At 47.6% G+C, this 23588-nt stretch overlaps 1 protein-coding gene across 6 annotated transcripts in view; it reads right to left on the reverse strand.

Annotated features, from left to right (window-relative positions):
- Positions 1-1490: 1490 nt before the first annotated feature.
- Positions 1491-23588, reverse strand: part of tnk2b (tyrosine kinase, non-receptor, 2b) — a 33458-nt gene continuing 11360 nt past the window's right edge. For 3 of the 6 annotated variants that reach the window (XM_086130112.1, XM_086130114.1, XM_086130113.1), the window contains 17 exons: positions 18574-18754; positions 18280-18350; positions 17431-17700; positions 17182-17334; positions 16545-16708; positions 15692-15811; positions 15385-15511; positions 15087-15233; positions 14424-14518; positions 13944-14138; positions 13619-13710; positions 12934-12981; positions 12227-12660; positions 9829-10938; positions 5409-5504; positions 4169-4299; positions 1491-3714 (listed from right to left, as the gene is read on the reverse strand). In XM_086130112.1, coding sequence (XP_085986238.1) covers positions 3708-3714; positions 4169-4299; positions 5409-5504; positions 9829-10938; positions 12227-12660; positions 12934-12981; positions 13619-13710; positions 13944-14138; positions 14424-14518; positions 15087-15233; positions 15385-15511; positions 15692-15811; positions 16545-16708; positions 17182-17334; positions 17431-17700; positions 18280-18350; positions 18574-18754 — 3441 coding nt within the window. In that variant the 3' untranslated portion in view covers positions 1491-3707. Of the gene's footprint in view, positions 3715-4168; positions 4300-5408; positions 5505-9828; positions 10939-12226; positions 12661-12933; positions 12982-13618; positions 13711-13943; positions 14139-14423; positions 14519-15086; positions 15234-15384; positions 15512-15691; positions 15812-16544; positions 16709-17181; positions 17335-17430; positions 17701-18279; positions 18351-18573; positions 18755-20240; positions 21990-23588 lie in introns of those variants that run through there. The other 3 variants (XM_086130110.1, XM_086130111.1, XM_086130115.1) reach the window with 3 other exon arrangements.

Raw genomic sequence — 23588 nt, forward strand, 5'->3', positions numbered from 1 at the left:
CGCTTGGGTCAATGCCGGGTCACTCATGGCGCTTGCTGGCATGGTGCCGCTCGAGTTTGGCGAGACGCTCGCTTTTGCCTGGCTTTGATTTATTTATTTTTTTTAAAAAGTCAATCTTAGCATCTTTTTTTCGCCTGCCTGGTATGATTTGTGCAAGTCAACACGGTGAAGCCACAAGAATAAACCAGTGGTTAAATTATGACCCCAGAAAGGATGGATCCAAACAGTCAAGCGCCATCTTCATAAATCACGGTGATCGATTGATTTCTTGCATTGGAATCGGACCACGCGGATGCACCGCAATCAAGTGGCCCATGAATGCACGTCAATTAAGGTGTCTGAACATTTGATCAATTTGCCCTACCGCTGCTGTAAATTGTGGCTTTATACGGTAATCCTGCCACTTTAAGAGGACTTCTAAGGACAAACACATGGACTTCTAAGTGATGTTTTGTCGTTTTAATGGGAATATATCCCCAACCGTTTATTTCTGTGGCAGCCGTGTACTGAGCTGATGATGTCGCGCTAAGCTGTACCATTCGAAATATTTGCTGTCTGCAGGACGCGAGGAAAATGTTTCTCCTCACCCCAGGTTGTAATCGTTACGTTTACAAAAAGAAAAAATCTCTATCATGGAACAGAGATGCATATTTGTTGATTGCTTACCTGAATTGTGGAAGTCTCATCAGTTCTGTCCTGCTGGGCGGGTGGAGGGACCTTTGCACCCTGGTAAACGTTCAAGGCCAACAGCAATCTGCAAGCTGCATTCAGATGGCTTAAAAGTTGATGGTGGGGGGCCCTTTAAATGCCCTTTGTCAGGAAAACGCTGGAACTGAGGACATCTCAATTTAAAAAAAAAATTGATTTGAATAATTGAAACGAATTAAAATCCCAACATAAGCCCCTCCTGTTGTTCTGAATTAAATCCCTCAACGTTACTCCCAAAGCTCAGGCTTGTGACTGCTTTCAAGGAGATGCAAATCTGAAATGACACCAAAAGTGGAAGGAAAATATATACACCCTGTCACCAGTCATGTCATTTTCCAAACTTGCCGTGAAGAGAAAGGTTGGCGAAGAGAACAGCCAATTTTTTGTTGCTGTTGAGCACAAGGACAAGCCGGCATGTCTTGTATGCGCAGAGAAAGTTGCAATGCTCAAGAAATCAGATGTCAGCTACTTAACTCGACACGCTGAGGAGGATGAAAAGTAGCACGGGGATGAGAGACGTGACTGGGCCTGAACTGTTATTCATAGATTGAGAAGATTAGATTATACAGTTGTGCTATTTAAAAAAAATACTTGAACCCCTTTTTTGTGGAATACTTGATGCGCCCCAGACTATCTCCAGCGGTCTCCGCATAAGTTGAGTTTGAGACCCTTATAAGAATATGTCCCATTTCAAGTCTTCGCTTTTAGAATCAGATACTCTACTTTTAAGAGAGTGTAAAATTAACAACAAAAAAAAACATAGTCCAGACAGCACAATCCCAATCAAGCAATAAATTCATGTTCCGCACAGATCAAAGATGACTCAAGAGGACAGAAAAGAGGGGAAAAAAAGATTCATAAACTGGAAGAAGTGGAAAATAATTAATTCTTTCGTAAAAAATACATCAATTCGGCAGCATTAACTCCCCATGAACACGTCCATCATCCTAGGAGGAAAAAACAAAACCATCTGTTCAGTTAGCAGAGAAGGGAAAAAAAACGGGGAGCAAAAAAAAATATTTAAAAAAATACGGATACCAATGAGGCATCGCCAAATGTCAGGGGAGAGCGCCCCCCGCGAAAAACACTCTCAAAAACATTGAAAATGTGCATCACATAATGTACATGAGAGGTGTCAAACACCTGCGAGGGGCTGATCATCACAACGCAAAGTTGACCGATCTCAGTCCTTCAAAGGCGTCGACAGCAGCTCGATTTCAAGACAAACAAAATCACCGACACACCGTGAAGTGCACCAAAACGTCAGGCTGGGGAGAAATCTGTGTGCAAATTAAGGACAACTTCCTTCTTTTCAAAATAAGGGACAACTTGCCACTCCAAACGCGTGACAACGAATATGGTTATTTCACTTTTTTTCCATCACCTTCCGACGGGTCCCAAAAGAGGCAATAATGAAAGCTTTCCGTTCCCCACGGCCGGACACGAATGGACTGTTTTTATTTAATGGGGGGGGGAATTTGAGCAGAATGGTTTGTGATTAATCAATTAATAGAAAAAAATTGACAGATTAATCGCCTACTTCAATAATCACTCTAAAACCGAAATGTGCAGTTGATCCATGTGATCAGAACCAGCAGCACGAAACCCGGATCGGAACACCCCTCATGGCAACAGATCGAGGGGGGTCAGTTGGAGAAAGGAGGACGCAGGCATATTGTTTGTGTTTTGATGACCACATGAAAGTGAATTTTCGAATCCCCAAGACCTCGAGCGTCTCTCTTTTCCTTTTCTCTTTGAACAAAAGGGGCACCGTATTTACCATGTGGATTGAGTTTGATTGAAAAATAAATCTGAGGTTTCGTCAGATAAATTGATGATGGCAAGAATATGGAGTGGATATAAAGAGGCTGCACCCCCCCCCCCCTTCAAATGCCACGAGGCCAAAAAAAAAATCCTTTCAAAACTTTTTCTCCACCAGTCATGTGACCAATAACCTGCACAACTCAATTGAAAACAAACAAAAACTTTTCAAGCCACGCCTGCCACCATTTCAAGTGTATATTGTTGTGTATCGAATGCCTTGAAAATAGTTTGGTATCCTTCTCCTTATCAATTGCTACCTGTGAGCAATGAGATCCCTCTGGTTCTGTGGAAGCTCTCGGCAGATGCTTGTGCTCTTAGATGGGATTCATAATATAAAATACAAAATAGAAATGAAAAGTCTCAATAAATAAATGTTTTTAAAAAACAGCTAATTGCAAAAAAACGTTTTTGGGGGCTCGGGGGGGGGCTAAAACAGTCATTTAAGATGGAACAACTTTAAACTATAAATTATTGACATTTATGGCTGAAATGTTACTTAGCACAACAAAGGTACGTTGTTGGTGGACAGGAGACAACTCGGCCTGCAATCTCAGATTTTTTTTGTTGAAACTGAGTGAAATTCAATGTTCACGTGAGCACAAATATATATTTTTTACAGTGTTGTACTTGAACAAAGGTGTATGGAGCACTTATGGTTTGAAAGTAATGAGAGCAAATAAATGAGCTAGCATTACTGGGAGCGCATCGTTCCGGCAGACGAAAACCTTTTGATTCAACTTTTGGGAGCTCATTATGCGTGAATTCTTTTGACCACCGTGGCCACTGATCTCAACTTGGAATCGAACCCCCTGCACTCAGATACAATAAAGGTGTCCTGGCTATAGTCTAGCACTTTGTTTTGAAGCGTGTGGTATATCAGGTTTGGGGGTTTTTTTCTGCTCAACTTTATTTTCCCGTGCAGGAGTTTATCAGCCAGCATTTGTCTTGATGTCCATGTGCCTTTTTTTTTATAAGACGAACCAAGGGGATGTATTTCTTGGACAATGTGGCCTGCACACAGAAATCGATATTTGACAATTGAGAGGTGCGGTTTGACTCTGTCGAGATTTGGTTTAAGACCAAATTGCATAATCCGAAGGGTCACAGGGGATTGTCCACAGATGTTTTGGTGAGGATGAAGTTCCAATCAAAGTTCTGCAGCCAGAGATGTTTCCTTACAGCCTGCAAAAATGAGGAAGCTTTGAATTAAATTGCGGAAAAAAGAAAAAAAGTAGACAATCTGAAGCTCACTTCAATGGAAGTCACCCCGACCAAGAAACTTCAAACGCCGCGCCTGATACAGCACAAAGACAATGGAACACATTTTCTGCATAACCCTTGTCCTTTCCCCCTGACGTGTGCTCATAAAGTCTTATTTGATACAACAACATAAATAACCAACAACGGCGCACTCTTTCAAGACCAAACTATGCTAAACATGCACACGTTTATTCCTCATTTGTTGTGCTGGGCAGTACTATTCCATTCCAGTCCTGCAGGTGGCAGTCATGTGGACAGGGTTTAAAAAAAAACGCTCAAAATGTGAATTTGAAACTCAAGAATCACCCCTATGTGGGAGGGAACATTCTGCCCACACATAGTTCGCTAAAGTGGCAATGAGCAAAGTGAGTGGTACCTCTGTTGTGTTGCGGATCCGTAGTCATCCAACATGTGAGTGCCGGCCAGCTCCAAGTTCCAGTCGCACGTCTCGAGCAGCTTGAGACACTCGGGCCGGCTCCTCAGACCCAAACAAAACAACTGCTCCACCTGCGGACAAACAAACAGACCACTGGTGAAAAAACTTGGGGGGGGGGGGACAAAGAGGAGGCGCTTTTGTATTGTCGGATGTGACAACCGAAGTATTCGCTTGCTTGCAGCACATCTTAAAACTGCTTCGACACAAGAATTGTTTAGATTGAATCCGAGACCTCTTGTTCACCTTTTTCTTTATCCGCTTAACTTTTTGCTGGTTATTAACAAAGATGTAATTGCTCGCTCCCTCGAGTTCTTTCCGAGCCAGTGGCCACACTCACACACACACACCTTTCATTTCGAGCAAGTGGAGTGCACAGCAGATGACGAGAGAGGAGGGAGCGGCAGAGAGATTTGCAACCTGCTCGTCGCAGCCGCAATGGGCTAATTTTCCCGCAAGGCTCAACAAAGCCCCGTTACAGCCAAGGAGGAATCCACTTTGACAAAAAAGTGGCAAACATCAGCTTTCAATGATTGCTTGTTTGCGGTTACAGTTGCTGTCCATGAAAATGTTCTTCCTCCGAATGGCACAAAGGTTGACCCGGAATGCACCAAACTGCAAAGCACTTGAGCGCTAAGGACTGCCGTTCCCTCGCTGCATCACAAACACGACCGCTATTACAAAAGACCTTTATTTTTGATGGATTATACCGATGCTTGGATATCTTTTGGGACGGTTGTTAAAAAAAATTTGGAATCTTGTGGTGTGACTCTGTCGTTATGGCTAATAATTTAACCGAGCGAAAACCATTCAAAACCCTGAATGAGAGCAGCAATGCTCTCGAAGAAAAAGATTTGAGAAATTTATGTGACTTGATTTTTAGTTTGACCATTTTTGTGCTTTCTACCGTCGTTATTTTTTTTTTTGTGTGTGTGAATTATTTTTGCTCCACGTACAGCACTTTGGTTACAGCGGTGGTTGTGAAAGTGCTTGATAAATACAGTACAGTTGAGTTGATTCATGGCGGATCAGAGGATTGCCCACAACTTCAGTAATTAGCTTTATTTTCACCCCCCCCCATGAAAATTCTGGATTGCATATTCTGCTATAAAATTACACTTTATTTTCACAACAGCTGCAACAAAGCACTTTACATCTATTATTTATCAAGAAGTGTCCCTACCTTCAGATAATGCACAGCTTTTTCAATATTCCAGTTGTGGTTCTGGAGGGCAGTTTGGCACTCTTCTATCGTCACGCCGTGAACTGCCTCCTGCACCTGTGGGACACAATAAACACAGCCAATCAAGTATGAAAAACTAACAAGTATTGTTGTGATTAGCGGTGCAAGTACCATATCGTGAATGTCAGGGGGACAAAAATGACGCAATACAATCGCGGGGGGTAGTGGGGGGTGCTTGACGGGCATCGGGGTTAAGCCTTTCCGTATAAACCTTCACAACTATGTGACGTAACATGCACTCTTTGCTATTTGTAAAGGACAGTGAGCACATTTGGCTTCCTCCAGCGCCCCAACATGGAGAGGATTATAATGCAAGTCTACATACGTCGCTCGCGATCGACGTGAGACACGAGGTGCATTCAAACACAGAAAGTCATTTCAAAATCAGTGGAAAACTCCCAACGCCTTAAACGACACAATATGTATAGAATGCGGGCTTTCTATCCATCCATCCATCCATCTTCTACCGCTTATCCGGGGCCGGGTCGCGGGGGCAACAGCTTTAGCAGGGAAGCCCAGACTTCCCTCTCCCTAGCTACTTCTTCCAGCTCTCCCCGGGGGATCCCGAGGCGTTCCCAGGCCAGCTGGGTGACATAGTCACTCCAGCGTGTCCTGGGTCTTCCTCGGGGTCTCCTCCCGGTGGGACATGCCCGGAACACCTCACCAGGGAGGCGTTCAGGAGGCATCCGAATCAGATGCCCAAGCCACCTCATCTGGCTCCTCTCGATGTGGAGGAGAAGCGGCTCGACTCTGAGCCCCTCCCGGATGACCGAGCTTCTCACCTTATCTCTAAGGGAGAGCCCGGACACCCTGCGGAGAAAACTCATTTCGGCCGCTTGTATCCGGGATCTCGTTCTTTCGGTCACGACCCATAGCTCGTGACCATAGATGAGGGTTGGAACGTAGATCGACCGGTAAATTGAGAGCTTCGCCCTTCGGCTCAGCTCCTTCTTCACCACGACAGACCGATACAACGTCCGCATCACAGCAGACGCTGCACCGATCCGCCTGTCGATCTCTCGCTCCCTCCTGCCCTCACTCGTGAACAAGACCCCAAGATACTTAAACTCCTCCACTTGGGGCAAGATCTCTCCCCCGACCCGGAGGGGGCACTCCACCCTTTTCCGACTGAGGACCATGGTTTCAGATTTGGAGGTGCTGATTTTCATTCCAACCGCTTCACACTCGGCTGCGAAACGCTCCAGTGAGAGTTGGAGAGCCCCGTTTGAAGGAGCCAACAGCACCACATCATCTGCAAAAAGCAGGGATGCAATACTGAGGCCACCAAAACGGACGCCCTCAACGCTTCGGCTGCGCCTAGAAATTCTGTCCATAAAGATTATGAACAGAATCGGCGACAAAGGGCAGCCTTGGCGGAGTCCTACCCTCACTGGAAACGATTCCGACTTACTGCCGGCAATGCGAACCAAACTCTGACATCGGTGGTATAGTGACCGAATAGCCCGTATCAGGGGGTTCGGTACCCCATACCCACGAAGCACCCCCCACAGAACTCCCCGAGGGACACGGTCAAACGCCTTCTCCAAGTCCACAAAACACATGTAGACTGGTTGGGCGAATTCCCACATACCCTCGAGGACCCTGCTAAGGGTGTAGAGCTGGTCCACTGTTCCACGGCCGGGACGAAAACCACACTGCTCCTCCTCAATCTGAGGCTCGACTTCCTGACGGACCCTCCTCTCCAGCACCCCTGAATAGACCTTACCAGGGAGGCTGAGGAGTGTGATCCCTCTGTAGTTGGAACACACCCTCCGGTCCCCCTTTTTAAAAAGAGGGACTACCACCCCGGTCTGCCAATCCAGAGGCACTCTCCCCGTTGACCACGCGATGTTGCAGAGGCGTGTCAACCAGGACAGCCCCACAACATCCAGAGCCTTGAGGAACTCCGGGCGGATCTCATCCACCCCTGGGGCCCTGCCACCGAGGAGCTTTTTAACCACATCGGTGACTTCAACCACAGAGATAGGAGAGCCCACCTCAGGGTCCTCAGACTCTGCTTCCTCCAAGGAAGACGTGTTGGTGGAGTTGAGGAGGTCTTCGAAGTACTCTGCCCACCGGTTCACAACGTCCCGAGTTGAAGTCAGCAGTGCCCCATCCCCACTGTACACAGTGTTAGTGGTGCACTGCTTCCCCCTCCTGAGACGTCGGATGGTGGACCAGAATTTCCTCGAAGCCGTCCGGAAGTCGGCTTCCATGGCCTCACCGAACTCTTCCCACGCTCGGGTTTTTGCCTCGGCGACCACCGAAGCTGCGTTCCGCTTGGCCAGTCGATACCCGTCAGCTGCCTCTGGGGTCCCACAGGCCATAAAGGCTCGATAGGACTCCTTCTTCAGCTTGACGGCATCCCTTACTGCTGGTGTCCACCAGCGAGTACGAGGGTTGCCGCCACGACAGGCACCAACCACCTTACGGCCACAACTCAGATTGGCCGCCTCAACAATAGAGGCACGGAACATGGTCCACTCGGACTCAATGTCCCCCGTCTCCCCCGGAACATGGGAAAAGCTCTGTCGGAGGTGGGAGTTGAAACTCCTTCTGACAGGGGATTCCACCAGACGCTCCCAACAAACCCTCACAATACGTTTGGGTCTGCCAGGACGGACCGGCATCTTCCCCCACCATCGGAGCCTACTCACCACCAGGTGGTGATCAGTTGACAGCTCCGCCCCTCTCTTCACCCGAGTGTCCAAAACATGCGGCCGCAAATTCGATGATACAACCACAAGGTCGATCATCGAACTACGGCCCAGGGTGTCCTGGTGCCAAGTGCACATATGGACACCCTTATGTTTGAACAAGGTGTTCGTTATGGACAGTCCGTGACGAGCACAGAAGTCCAATAACAAAACACCACTCGAGTTCTGATCGGGGGGGCCGTTCCTCCCAATCACGCCCCTCCAGGTCTCACTGTCATTGCCCACGTGAGCATTGAAGTCCCCCAGCAGAACAAGGGAGTCCCCAGCAGGAGTACTCTCCAGCACACCCTCCAAGGACTCCAAAAAGGGTGGGTATGCCGAGCTGCCGTTTGGTGCATATGCACAAACAACAGTCAGGACCCGTCCCCCCACCCGAAGGCGGAGGGAAGCAACCCTCTCGTCTACCGGTGTGAACCCCAATGTACAGGCACTGAGCCGGGGGGCAATGAGTATGCCCACACCTGCTCTGCGCCTCTCACCATGAGCAACTCCAGAGTGGAAGAGAGTCCAACCCCTCTCGAGAGAACTAGTACCAGAACCCAGGCTGTGTGTGGAGGCAAGTCCGACTATATCCAGTCGGAACTTCTCTACCTCACACACCAGCTCGGGCTCCTTCCCTGCCAGAGAGGTGACATTCCATGTCCCAAGAGCTAGCTTCTGCAGCCGAGGATCGGACGCCCAGCTCGCATTGCACCCGACCCCTTTGACCCCTCCCACGGGTGGTGAGACCATGAGAAGGGGGACCCACGTTGCCTCTTCGGGCTGAGCCCGGCCGGGCCCCATGGGTGTAGGCCCGGCCACCAGGCGCTCGCCAACGAGCCCCACCTCCAGGCCTGGCTCCAGAGGGGGGCCCCGGTGACCCGCGTCCGGGCAAGGGAAACTGAGTGCCATTGATTTTATCTATCATAAGGGGCTTTGTGAGCCGTGCTTTGTCTGGTCCCTCACCTAGGACCTGTTTGCCATGGGTGACCCTGCCAGGGGCATAAAGCCCCAGACAACTTAGCTCCTAGGATCATTGGGACACACAAACCCCTCCACCACGGTAAGGTGACGGCTCACGGGCTTTCTATCATCTACTAAAGCCTTACCTTCCGTAGCAGTATACATTTCGTGAATTGTAGATTAATAGCGAAAGCTAAGTCAAAGATGTTCTTCACAATAATATGCTTTATGTAGCCCCACTAGTCTAAACACACAATTCAGATTATGACTGCGTTTGTGAAATAAGAATGAGTAAGCAAATTCTATCCATTTGATAAATCTTAGGGGGCGGCCATTTTGTCCACTTGCCGTCGCCTGAAAATGACATCACAATTGCTCAGGTAAGGACCAATCACGGTTCAGCTTGCGACTGTCACATGACCAATGTGATGCTTTCAGGTTTACCACTGTAATACTATATATTAAATCTTCAACGTATTGTAATATCGTATATTAGATATACATTACTATAAATATACTGGATTCAGCAACGTGCTGAACAAGACTATCAATTTACAGAAAACAGAATATTACTGTACTTATCATTTCTTGAGAATGCTTTGAACATCACAAAATGACTCCTTACACGATGAGATTCAGTACTCTTCGTGATTGGCTTTGTCATTTGGCATGGCAAGCGAAGACATCTTTCATCGCCTTACCACTTTGACTCTGTCAGCGGAGTTTTCCGATGCGTCTGCCGTGGCACAATAAACGGTGCCCGCCGGTGCTGTCAAACTTTCTGTGCAAACACTCGTCCACTGTCCAAGATTGCTGTTATTGTTGGAGGACAAATGAGTCTTGATCTCACCCAGTGGGGCGATCCCCTGTCCCTGGGCCTGCACCTGTAAAGTGCTGAGCACCATTGGTCGGACGGTAGCGGTGTTAGCTTGCCGTACGTGTCTGGCCTCCACAGTGCTGCCAGTCAGGCTCTCGGCCTCCCTAAAGAAGCGGTCGTATTTGTCAAGGTAGGGCGGCCTCTCTGGCAGGAGGTAATAGTGAGTGTTACTGACTTTTCGTCCGTCACGGACTATGGGGAGGATGCAGGGGCTCTTGTTTACAAAGTCCGTCCCCTGTGCCTGGATCACTTTGGGTGCAGCGTATTTGGGATCTGAAGCAAAGCTGTGCGTAGTCGGCATCAATTTACCTGGAGAGGTGGAGAGGTAGGAGCTGTAGGCGTGTGAGGAGTGGCAGGTTGTAAGGGCAAGGGGCACGGTGGTGGGACTGGCAGAGTGGACTCTCTGCTGTGGGGAGCCCACCTCCAGGCCTCTTGGGCTGGGAGTCCTGGAGCCAGGCTGTGACAAAGGTTCCCTCGGAGGGATTTGCGGTGGCCGGTCCTGCTCCGAGCTCGAAATGTCTTCGGGGACGTCGGCCGGGATCAGGGAGAGAGAGAGGTCCCTCGACCAACGGGCAAAGGAGTAGTCGCCCCTTTTTATTGGGCGAGGGGGAATAGGGACACGAGGGGGGATCTGGGGTCTGTCCTCAGCGGAGGACTGGTGTGCCTGCAGACGTGAGGAAGAACTCTGAGATGTTGGCACATTCAGCCTCCTCATGCAATCATGCTGGAGTTCCTGGAAGATTTCGGCAGATTGGGAGAAAGAGGTAGTCGGGCCCCGGCTGTGCTTGCTGGGGAGAAAGAGGTTATCGTCGAGGCCTGGTTTGTCTGGAACTCTGGAGACACGGCTCACACCCTCCACTTCCTGTCCAGAGGAGAGATCCTCATTCTTCTGCTCGTCACTGTGCTGCCGCTCCGTGCCGTTGATGGAACTCACCTAAAATGGAAAGGAAAATGTATGTACGTGCATTGAAAAGTGTTATTAAATATGGTTCTATTATTCCACGCGGCAAAAGTGTAATGAGACACATTTGTTTACTTTCTACATGGTGTGTTACTGATACAGACTCCAATAACCCCCCCGCACACACACATGCGTGGAGAAGAAATCGAGTCACGGCACAGCATGCATCAAGAAAAGAGTTTCAGCAGGGCGGCTGCAAAACAGTGAGCAATTAGGTGATTTATTTATTTTTCCTCAAGGGCACCTCAGCAGGGCTCAGGAAGCAGACTGGCATTCTTCAACAACCAGTATAGAGGCACCATTACAGGCCGAACTACACACGGCCAAATCCAAAGTGCGAATAGGCCCTTGAGCAATGGCTTTGGATGCCGTGTTTTGTCCACTTTTTTTTCTTTCTGGGGTGCTTGACATTACATGTCAAGAAGAGGGGTGACAAAGTTGGCAGCTGTGTGAAAGGGAATGACTAAATGCCGGTCCAGTGCTGCGACGCCCAATTCCTTTTCTATATTGCTTGTCCTGTGCAGCAGCCGCTCAAAGCCGACTATGGGGAAAACTACATCCGGGACTAAACATATTCTACTCGGATAAAGTTCGGGTCTTCCCCGTCTTTGTCCCTGTCCTTGTTTCATGATAACGATACGAGTGATTAGTGAGTGACTTGTGCTGTGTTGACCGTGGGCGCGAAGTGAACTTGCGGCTCCGCATCGCGTTTAGCCGGGTGAGCTAGCGAGCCGTAGCTCGCAGCGAGCATAAAATTCACCATCCAGCTTCTTCGTACAGGACGGCAAGTTGTGCGAACAAAATGTGTTCAAAAGATTAGAGAAGGTCAAAAGTGAGTTCAGCCGCAAAGGTCAAAATGCATCTTAGGTTGATCCTGAAATTTCACCCGACGTCCCGATATTCTTTGTGTGAGTCGTGTATGGCCAGACAGCAATCCCACTACACCGTCACAAAGTGGAAAGTGAATCCATGCTGCGTGCACGCACGTCAGGCAAGTTAAGCACAACGGTATCGGGACTGTGACATCCACACGCAAAACTCGCTGCCGTCGTCATGGAAAATGTTCTGATTCGGAAATGTGGTGGGTCGCTATGTAAAAGCGACCTTGGCCGGTTGCCGTGGAAATGGCAAAAGTGGCTTTTTGCCAGATTTTGCAGTACGGGTCTGATATAAAGGAGGCTCTTATCATTATTTCGATGATAACGGCCTACGTGTACTTCATTGACACTCATATGGATTGCGGGAACATGTCCTACCGCACCTCCATATCGTCTTCATCTTGCGCTACATCGTCATACGCCGGGGGCGGGGGTAAGGGCCGTGCATCCCAGTCCAAGACCGGCGTGGGGTGAAGAGGGCGGGGTAACGACTTGGAGGGACTCCGAGGAGGTGTCCGATCCAAGAGATTCTCTGCTCCCAAAGCCAGCTTTGCGAGACCGGGGATTGCAATTTCAACGTGGGGTGACGGGGAGGGTGTGGGCGAGGGCAAGTCTTCCCCAAAGTCAATGAGGGACACTTCTCTCCAGGGGTAGTGGCTTGACTCAAATGTCTTGTCCGTCCCCCGTTTGGAAGAAGAAATCCAGGCCGTCGGTCTAAGTTTGAGGCCTTTGACGGAGCTTGTTTTCCGAAGTGACCGCCTCTTCGGTCCTGCATATGTGAAGTCCTCATCCCGATTCACCGCATCGTAACAAGGCTCTGAGGAGAAACGTGCAAAATAATGAATGACTTTTGGGAGACTGGAGGATGAGTTCAAACCATAAAAATGCATCGTGCACAGCAGGGGCGCCTGATAGCATGGTTCGGTGTTGGAGAAATAGTGATGGAATGGAAAATAAAAGTCACACCGCACAACAAGCAAACGAGAGGAGAAAAAAAATACATCAAGTGTACCTTTGAAGAGTTGAGCTAGAAGGGAACAGAGAGGGCAGGAGCAATGGGTGAGGAGCTGCTGAGAGAAACCAGACTTACTCTTGAATAGCACTGCTGGTTGAGGAGGGCGAGGAGGAGGAGGCTCTTCTGGAAACAAAATACAGCCACCGCCGCGCAAAGAGTGAGAAGGAAAAAAGGGACAGCAAGTAGGTCAGAAAAGACGCCGTTCAAGCAAGTCACAGAAAAAAAAAAAGGATATTCATGAGTCGAATGAATAACAGCAATTTGACAGGACCCTTGCACATGAATATCAAGATAGAAAATATCTTCCAGAAACTTACACCGGAGAATCAAATGTAAGTCATAGAAGTATCAGTATGATTCACCGGGGCCTTGAGCAGGTCAGATTGCTCAACCATCCGACCACGTTCGATACCGCTCATTCTCATTAGGATTCCATTCACATCTTTAGACAATTCAGGATCTTCAATTAGCCTACCACGCATGATATGGGAATGTGGGAGGAAGGCAGGTAACCCCGAGAAAACCCAGATTTGCATCCTGCTGACATACACTAACGCATACTTTTTTTTTTTGATTAGTACAAAACAATATGCTCGTATAATGTCGTTTAAAGAGTTAAACAGCATCAACATCATCAGGAACCGATCTATCAACCTGAGCTGCTTTCGGCTATCCAACCCTGCAAAAAATCCAACCAAAGAAGTGACAGAACCGAGTCTCCAAAAAATAAGTGATGGTCACAACTACATCATTGACTCACTTTTAGCTCGCCCTGGTAGCTGAGTGGGCCGAGCTGCACTGAGGTCCAAACCAAGAACATCAGGAGGATCCATTGGATTCCCAAGATACAACCTGGTCGGGAGAGGTGGGAGGGGGCAAGCATAGAGCGTTAGATGAGCAAGCAGCTTCTCTTGTAATGAGCTACTGCCATCTACCGGTCAAAGTGTCACAGTGTCACTTGATTAGTCAATTTCCTGCTCCACACCGCATGTAATACAAGTATCGCTTGTGTCGAGCAGCATCGCTTGACCTCATTTCAAGTGACTCATTCAGCCAACCGCAATCAAGCAATAAGCGGTGTTTACTCGTCAATCCTGTCAGGGAAGCCCCAGCATCGATGAGGATCGGCATCTCCGTGGCCCGTGTGGATGAAGCTGTTCTTGAGCGGTCGACTGATGTCATGGTCGGACAAACCCGCCGCTGAGGTCACCACGTGCCTGGGAAACGCTCCCACTTTCAGAGTACGCTTATTCTGACCTCGCCACCAATAGTTCTCGGCTCTGAAATATTACCAAAAAATAAAACCAACAACAAACAAAAAATCACAATTAAACTAATAGCCACATTCTCTTCTCAGATTAACAGCGCAACATTTCTATGCGATGCTAGAAGAATTTACCACTCATGACAGAGACAACAAAAAAAAAATCAGGCTCTGTATGATAATCTCTGATTAAATTCAGACTTAGAGCAGACAAATGACCTCAGAGGCTGGATCTGCACTATCCCGTGTTTTCACCGTATTTAGACGTATTCGACACCTGAAAGGACAAAAAGGCTCTCACCTGCCGTCAATGATTGTGATGACATCATCAATCTGGATCAGCAGCTTATCTTGCTCATCAAAGTCGTGCAGCGCGCACACGTCCGTTGGCATGCTCTGAAACGCAAAGATGCATTTCGGACACAAAGCCAAACGAGCAACACAGTATAACGAGGCATTGCCGAATGAGAGCATCACACTGGGAAATGGTCTAGTCACGGCAGGTATCGCAACTAAATCACTTTTATTCGTGTGGGTTTATTCACAGAGTTGTACTGGATGTGTGTTATGTTCTTAAAGGAGGATACGTCACTTCGTCTGTGTGTGTTCGACTTTGTGACAAATGGGCTCGACCCGACCGCTAAATTTTGGAGAGCGTCAAAACGCTGAAGATTTCTAAATAAATATATGAATAATAATAGCATCTAAAATGCTGAAATTTAGTGGGTATTATGGTCCTATCAACTCATTCAGATAGTGATCAAATCTAAAAGTCGGCCCTGTAAATAATGCCCTCTTTGCAAATATTTTAACAACCGCTTCATGAAATGTCCACTAGGTGTCGGTAACGTTCAGTTTATGGCATGCGCAGCATCAAGATGAGCATTTGTTACTTGACTTCACCCAAGCAAATAAGCAAAGTGTGTTTTAAAGCAGTTGCTCCCAAAAAAAGTGGCCACTTTACTTCAAGTAGGAACTCCCGCAGGGCTACAAAAGTAGGTCTGGTATCTGATTTCTGTGCCCAGCACTGCAACATGACATTGTAAATATCCGCCGGGCAGTCATCTGGCTTCGGGAGGCGTTCACTTTCCTTATCGATTTTATGCAGTATCTGGAGGAGGAGGGGGGGGGGGGGGGGGGGGACGTTGTTGATTAAATATGCAAATGTCTTTTGAGCCACACTTTCATTTATTTCACTCAATATTTATTCCCTGAATATATAACATACTGACAGCTCAACTGAAATGCGTGCATGGGTGTACCTGGCTCCCATTGAGGCCTAACCAAGGCTCCTGGCCATGTGTGAACATCTCCCAGAGAGTCACGCCAAACATCCACGTGTCAGTAGCGTGGGAGAAGGTTCTGGTCTTGAGGCTCTCGGGGGCGCACCTGCAAGACAGAGAACAATTTATTTCCGACGGCATGCACGCAGACAGGGAACAACAGATTAGCAACAAACCCCCTTCCCCCCCCTAACTAAATGTTGTTTTTTTAAGTCGAACAAATCAGGTAACTCCCAATTTCAAAACTCCAACTCAGGCAATTGCTTTCTCATATCAGTTCACTCACCACGCAAAGGGAATCTTTCGATGTTCCTGCATGACGTAATGCTCATGATTGTTCGGTAGTGCCCTCATCAGGCCAAAATCGCCGATCTTCACTCTGTGGGCTGATGTCAGCAGGATGTTCCTAAAGAGACATTTTCACCCGCCTTATTTAAACGCTGCATGTTAAGTAACAACAAATGTGCAAGATAAAGTTCTACATGACTGTGAACATGTCTATTTCTTTACTCGTGGTTATAAGATAAGATAAGATAAGATATCCTTTATTTGTCCCACAATGGGGAAATTTACAGTCTACAGCAGCAAGATTGTGGGTTTCCAAAAACGTTGCATGCTGCTTCTTCCAACAACATTTCAGCAGCAGTATGTTTTTTTTTTCTTCATCACAGTCCCGCGGCTTAGAATGGAATGCGCGCGTACAAGAAATGCACGTTTTAACCATGGCATTCATTCCCGTTCGCCACGAGACATACAATTAACTCTGGACATAATACAAAATCATGCAAAAATGTATCAGCATGTGTAAATGAACTGGGGAAATTAGCGCTGCCACTTGAGGGTTTAATAATTGGCTTACATTTGGGCCAGTGCGCCCAATATACCAGCCAGGAAGTGACTCATTTAGCCCGTGGGCCAAGTCACCCTGTAATAGTCTACAAATGTCTGGGTGGAGAAGTCAGAAAGCAAAGACTGCATCCATAAAATAACGTCAGATGCCATAAAAATGTCGAAAAAGGGAAAATACTAGCAATTAAGTCCAAGGCAGATGAACACCACTCCAAAAAAAAAAAGATTTTGAGCCGCACATCCCACCCGTTAAAAGCTCAAGATCGAATCACGTTGTGGTCTACTGTTACCTGGCCGCCAGATCCCTGTGGATGAAGCGCCTCTGCTCCAGATAGGCCATGCCACAGGCCACCTGCACCGCATACTGGCACAGTGTGTGGATCAAAACGGGGCCCTGTGGGTGGACCCGCCGCAAGCGGTCCAGCAGGGAACCAAGTGGCGCCAGCTCGGTCACCTAGCGCACGTGGAGAGAGAGAGAGAGAGAGAGAGAGCGATGAATGGCTGAGGAAAGTCAGTTGAAAAATGAAGCACACGGGAAACCTCGAGAAAGAGCAGGGGGGGGGGGGGGGGCGCTTATGTTGACAAAGTAACGCGACAAAAACAGGAAGCTCGAAAAGTCATGACGTAGCTCCCAAACTATTTGGCGCCCGAAGGTAGCGCCGTGTTGAAAGGGCAGAAATGCCAGCGGCTCTTTTTCGCCCAAAGTGCACGTGCTCTCCTCCCTTCCTGTTTCTCCCCGCTTTCCTCCATCCTCTCATCACTCTTAAGACACAAAGGCCTTGAGATGCCAAAGCAGATTAGAACGGACTGTGAGGTCATGCGCACGCGAGAGGAGAGAGTCCGACACATATTCGCACAAGTTAATGTGTCCCCCCGATACGTTTGGACAGTCCTCCCTCTGTGGGCGGCGTTCTGTGTGCGCACTACCATCTTCATTGGGTGTGTGAGCACCACACCGTAGAGGCGAATGAGGTTCTGGTGATCCAGCGAGTGCATGGCGTTGACCTCACAGATGAAATCCTCCAGAGCCTCGGGCTGGCTGAGCACGTCCGGCTTCAAACATTTGACAGCGACGTTTATCTGCAAAGCGCGACATGAATGGACACCAATATGGCCTCGCCCAACAAACGTTTTGGTGCGTACATCTTGTCGCGTAGGATCTAAAAGGGTCGTCACCATCGTCCCTGTCGGGGTCAGCCACTCGCCTCTCTTCACAACGCCGAAAGAACCGTCCCCGAGCTTTTCCAGGAGAGTCAGGTCCTTCTCCGGGATGAGGCAGGTCAGAGACTGCCGTTGGCCATCGAGGGAAACGTCCTCGGTGGAATGTGTGGCCGGGAGCCCCTCCGCCGGGCCCGGGGGTGGTGTGGGAGACCGTTTACGGTAGGAGGAGGCGGGCTGGCCCTGCTGGGGAAAGTCTGCCCCGTCTGGACGCTTCCCGCTGAACACCTTTAGAGGAATAGAGGGACGCGACAACAAAGTCAATTCGGAAATCGAATAAAAAAAACCCAGTAAATTCCGCAGCTATGCTGCAATGCCCGTGTCGGCTACAAGCCGATGTTTCTCTCAAGCATGCCATTTTAGAGCGATCATGACCTGCCCAAAGACACTCGCTACACAGCAATGGGATAATGAGAAAAGCCGTGTCAATGAAGCCTTGGTGCCTAACATGTTTGACTGACCAAATATAAACAGTAGCAGTCAGTGTACGGTGTTACGGTGTCACATTCGCGCCGTACCAGACATGACATCATGCGGTCAGCTTTTTAAAAACGCCACGGTAGACACCGTGCGATTCCGAAGAGGAGGCTCGATATTCAAACTATTCTGACGATGACCGAGCAGAACTTAAAATAAGCCAAAGAAGAACAAGAAAAGGGAGCTGCTCATGACATGCAAGAGTGACTATGGATTAGTGCTGGCCAATATGGGAATATGTTTTTTATTCTACGACTGACAGACAGATGCCATCAAGTAAAGATGTCGCATGTGCCGTGTGTGTGTATATGTGTGTGTGTGTGTCTCCACCTTGCTCATCCAGGACTTGCGCTTGCACAGGGCTTTCCTCCTCTTTACAGCCTCCCACAGTCTTCTCTGTCCTTTTTTAAACCAAGAGAATGCCAGATGTCACACCAATGCAGAAAAACAGCAGCAAGACCACTGAGCGCATACTCTTTTACTCTTACAAAAACAACAACCAAAATTGGTTGGAATAGCGCTGCACATGACTAGAACGATCTTGAATTGCTTCTCAAGACTGTACATACACTACAATACATACAAAAAAAAAAATACTCCAAAGGAGATCAGGCAGCTTCTCACCAGGTCGACCCAAGCCAATCTTCTCCAGGTCTTCATCCTTGACATAGTCGAAGTGGGAGAGCCGTGTGACGTTGAGGTCATCTCGGATTCGCAGGAAGTACTGCTGCAACTGGACTTCTATCAGCAGCTCCAGCAGCCACTCTGTGCCTTCCTCACACTGCTGCATATTATTGCCCAGTTTCTGCAAGGACACACACACACACAAAAAAGGTCAGCGTCTTTTTTCATGCAGGGTCAATAGCTGTCATGCGAAAGTTTTTGTTTCATGCTAAATTTTGTCTCCCCAGTTGGCAGCAATTCATGTTGTTAAATTAGCGCGCCCGATTGTAATTCGTGCAGCAATTAATGTTAGAAATTTAGTTTCTTTTGGCTTCAAACAATACTTGGGATCTGGATGCAGCTAAAGACTGTCTCGACTGTAGATTGTAGCCATTTTTGTTGTTGTTGACTCCTTGAATTAAGTATTTCAGGCTGCTGGTAGTGTAAATATTGGAAAGTATATGTGTAATATATTCCACTAAAAAGCATTCAGCATGAGTTATTGCCCTTCCCTGCACACGGCAAGCCTGGCCGTCCTACGCACTCAACACATGCGTGTTAGTTCACCACAGAGTGAAGACGATGCAACTCTGTTTCCTGTCTGGGCTCTTTGCGCATCGGTGTCAAGTCTGAAGCCGTCAGGGCTTGGACGACAAATAACTCTCTGCTAAGTGCGATCTTGGGATATTGGCAGCAACCAATCTGCCGATTAACTCATTTAGTACCAGCCAATTCTGGACCTAGTCTGAAAAGACGTTTAAAAACGTCTTTGGGAGTGAATGAGTGAATGAGTTAATCAATGAATTCGATATATATATATATGTTTTAAGATTTTCAATTGCGACAGTGGAGAAAATGCACAAACGTTTGTTTATTGAACATAAAAAACATATATACAGTAATAATTTGACAGAAAATAAGGTAGATAAAAAAAGTAAAAAGAAAGAAATCAATCTTCATTCAACACAGTTATTATGTTCAAGGGAGTAGGAAGAAGTAAAAAACTTATCTAGTCCTACCCCGTTATGTGATTGTATCTAATAAATCATTTTTATATCAATCAGAAAAGAAAAAAGTAAGAAGAAAGAAGTCTCCTTATTAGGTTATTAGGGTTCACTTCCTGGTTTGGTCTGCAATGTCTGAAAATTGACCAAAATCTGCCATCCATCAATGTAAGATCTATTCTGTGTTTTCTGTTGATGGTCACGGGGGGCTGGAGCCGACCCCCGGCTAACTTCGGGGAAAAGGTGGACTACACCCCGGACGGGTTGCCGGACGTCACAGGGCACGCATACACGGGTAGAGGCGGACAACCACTCACTCTCACATTCACGCCATCACAGAGGGGGCAGAACTCACGCTGCCCGCAACCAAGTACCACGGCGCCATTTGTCCCCAGATGGATTTCGAGAGACACGGCTCAAAAAGTGCCGGATGTCGCAGATGACATTCGCACACCGACACACAAACACGCAAGAAGCACAGGCCAAAGTCATGACCTGGGTCAGCCTTATTCTGCTCTTACTCTACATCCTGCTGCAATAACAACCCTCCCAGAGGACAGCCTTGGTCCAGCTGCCCCCCCCCCCCCCCAATTCTTTCTGACTACAAAAGTCAAGCAAACTTACTCGATATTCATAAAAGCGTGCCAGGAAGGGGAACGTCTTTCTCAGCTTGTCAAAGCGTCGCATCCTGAATTCCTCAGTCCTTATGAGTAGAGGAGGCCAAAAATGTGCTTTTGTGATCTCGGCTCGTCCCCCAAACCATTCGAAGAACCGCTCCGCTCCCACTCTGAGCTTCCCATTATCCGAAAGAACGGGTCGACCAAATCCCTGGATCCAGCTGTGGAGGTTTGAAGCCAGGAGGGCGGCAAACGGCGTCCCGCAAAACGGTGTGCAAATCCACCACATTCCATGGCAGGTCGATCCCTCTGAAAGTCCGCTCTTGAATTTCGACTCACTCACGCGGGCAGTGAGACATTTCAGCGTGCAAAAAGAGTGAGTGAAGGTAAACAGGCAATCCTAGCGTGAGCTCTCCCCTCACAGCAACGAGCCGGGGGGACTCAAACTTTGCGGAACTTCACCAGTGAATCACTCCTCCCTCTGCTCTCCCTCTCGCTGGCCGTCTGACTCCGCGTGCGTCGCTACCGTCTGTTTGCTTTTTCATTCTTCTGAACAGCGTGGGGCTAAAAATAGGCGCTTCTTCTCCCTCGCTCGATCACCCTTCAGTAAGCCAGACGGACAGGAGATATGCAGCCAGTCAGAGTCTCCGGTTTCTTCTTCTTCTTCTTCTTTTTTTTTAAAATACGGTGTAACAAGATGAGCATGCGCATGCACTCTCTCTTTGCTGTGATGCAATGTGACTTCTTATTTGGCTCTGGACACACGTCACCGATATATCGCCAAAGCTCCCACTCTCCCATTCACTCCCTCCTCTTCTGAAAATAGAACACGGAGCGGATTTCCTTGCGTTCAGACCTGGTGGTCGCGCTCTTGTTCTGCCTGTCTGGGACATCAATTTTGACACGCAAAGTCAGGTACGCTCGCTAAATGACTCTGGATCCAACTTTTGGTTTTCCAGTATTTTCCAGGTTGTATTGTTCAAAGAACGACATGCATCGCAGAGGCGAATTCTTCCAATTCCGCCCTTTCTTGTGGATTTGCGACGCGGCGTCTCATTCATAACTCTTCTGGTCGGATGCCTTGAGCCACCCTCTTCGCAACTTTTCTCATGAGCTCAGCGCCCGGTTCTTCCGCCCACCCTCCTCCTCTGCACTTGGTCAGCCAAGTGGAGTCCAGAGCAGCACCCGCTGCAGAAGACAGAGGCGTCATGGTATTCGGCCCTAGAGAAGCATTTGATCCGGGGCCAAAGGGTCACATTCAACTGCGCGATGGGAGAGCTGTGTTTCCTGTGATGCAATCGCCACCCCTCGTCCCAAAAAACACACAAACATGCACAAGTGCGCGCGCGCGCGCGCACACACACACACACACACACACACACACACACACTTTCTAAACATGGCGCAGATTCAAAGGATGAATTAGAGAACAGCAACATAAAGGGGGGGGGGTGAAAACAGTCATCCTTTTGGAGACTTCTTTTCATGTTATTACCACAACAAAAGCCAAATTGCTTGAGCTGGCTTAATGTGGTTTGTTTGTGTGTCCGTATAATTTTTGCTAAAAACATCACATAATACCCATCATTAAAAGACGTTATAGCAACGCATACAGCCAAGTGTTTACCAAATAGGTAAGCGGCTCCTTGATTCCCTGCATCAAGTTGGCACATCTGGCTCTCATTTGGCTGCTCATTGAAGTAATTAGAACGTGTTCATTACACAGCATGTGACAGGCCAACAACAAAATAGACAAGACCCTTCCCCCGACAACGGCTTCTTTTCCGTAAGCGACCCTCCGTTAAGTCGGCTCATTGGGATGGAATGTAAATCACAGTAAAACAACCTCTGTGTCTGTGATCAAATGTTTGGGATCGATCACGGGCAATGTTGCGCGTTTGGGATCTATCATGCCCAAGAATCTTACTCTTTTGTCGCATTGATACCAAAACATGCTATTTTTTAATCTAGGATGAGGGACTACGGTTCTCCCTTCATTACGAAAACCTTTATTAGTCTCGCCATGGAGAAATTCCCAATTCACAGCAGCAAAGTTATGAAAGGAAGAAGTAGAACAACAAAATATAGGAGCTGCTGGAAAGGCAGCCACTCACGCGGCGCCATTTTGAAGTCAAAATAACAAAAATAACACAACACAACACAGAGGACACAGACAGTCGTGCAATCTTCACCACTTTTCTGCATACACTTTGTTATCTGAAGCAGTTGAGAACGCGAATGAGCGCTGACTTGCATGTCAGAGAAACACAAAGATGACATCCTAGGCAAATGTCTGTCAAAAGAAACCTACTGATGGCGACTGTATAATGTGTGACAAAAGGTTGCCGTGACAACACAACATGGCACACATTTGGCAGCGACCAATAAACATCGCAATGCTGAAAAGCATGCGCGTGTGTGGATCACGACTCTGATTTACATCCGCGAGACGCCCGCTGAAGTATCAGTGCATGGAATGCATCACAATGGTGCCAGCTGCCTCATCGCTAAGGAGATTGGATCAATAGGATTACCGTAATGGTCAGTGTGTCAACCTGCTGCTGCAAACTAACGCCACTAGGCGGCACCATATCCGATGCGACTGGGTGCAAAGAGCTCGCACATTAGCACACGGTTTTATTTTATTTTGATTTGGACTCTACGAGCCGTACACTTATTTTGACAACTAAGCTATCTAATGAAGCATCTGGTGTGTTGACTTATTGTAAATGTACAAATTTTATTACAAACTAATTTCATTCCTACAAGAAAAGGGAGGACCAGGATTTTTTTCTGACATAAAACTATTGACTTCGTTTTTTTTTTTCTTGGAAGGAATTTGAATTAAGGCAAACATACATAGTCACTTACAGCGTTGCCTTACCCACCGCCTCAACTTTTTTCTCATCTCAGGCAAAATGTAAGTAATTTTTAATGCTTAATTAACAGTTGAGTTTGCAGTACAAAAAAAAGCAGTCATATATTAAAGCTATTATTTTATAACTTGTCATGCTGTGACGAGAACTGCTGACAAGAGGCAATAGTGGCAAAATGTGTGACCAAAGCGTGTCAATCAATGCCATGAGTGCACACGCACTCTCATATCACACGCATGCGGTCTGCTGCACAGAGCCGGAGGCTCGCGCTGATCGTTTTCTAGGGTGGATTATTTTACTTTTGTTAGCAAAAAAAAAAAAATCTAATTAAAAATGAAAAAGAGAGAGACAATTCTTGAAACAAATCAAGGGTAAACATACAGTGCCTCTGGAAATTATTCATAGCGCTTCACATTTGTGACACATTTTGTTCCAGCCTCATTGCAATATGAAATTCTTTTGGGGTTTTTTCCCTTCCC

This window comes from Hippocampus guttulatus, chromosome 14 (genome assembly GCF_054856545.1).
Source record: "Hippocampus guttulatus isolate MCC_2025c chromosome 14, RoL_Hgut_1.0, whole genome shotgun sequence".
Classification (NCBI taxonomy): Eukaryota; Metazoa; Chordata; class Actinopteri; order Syngnathiformes; family Syngnathidae; genus Hippocampus; species Hippocampus guttulatus.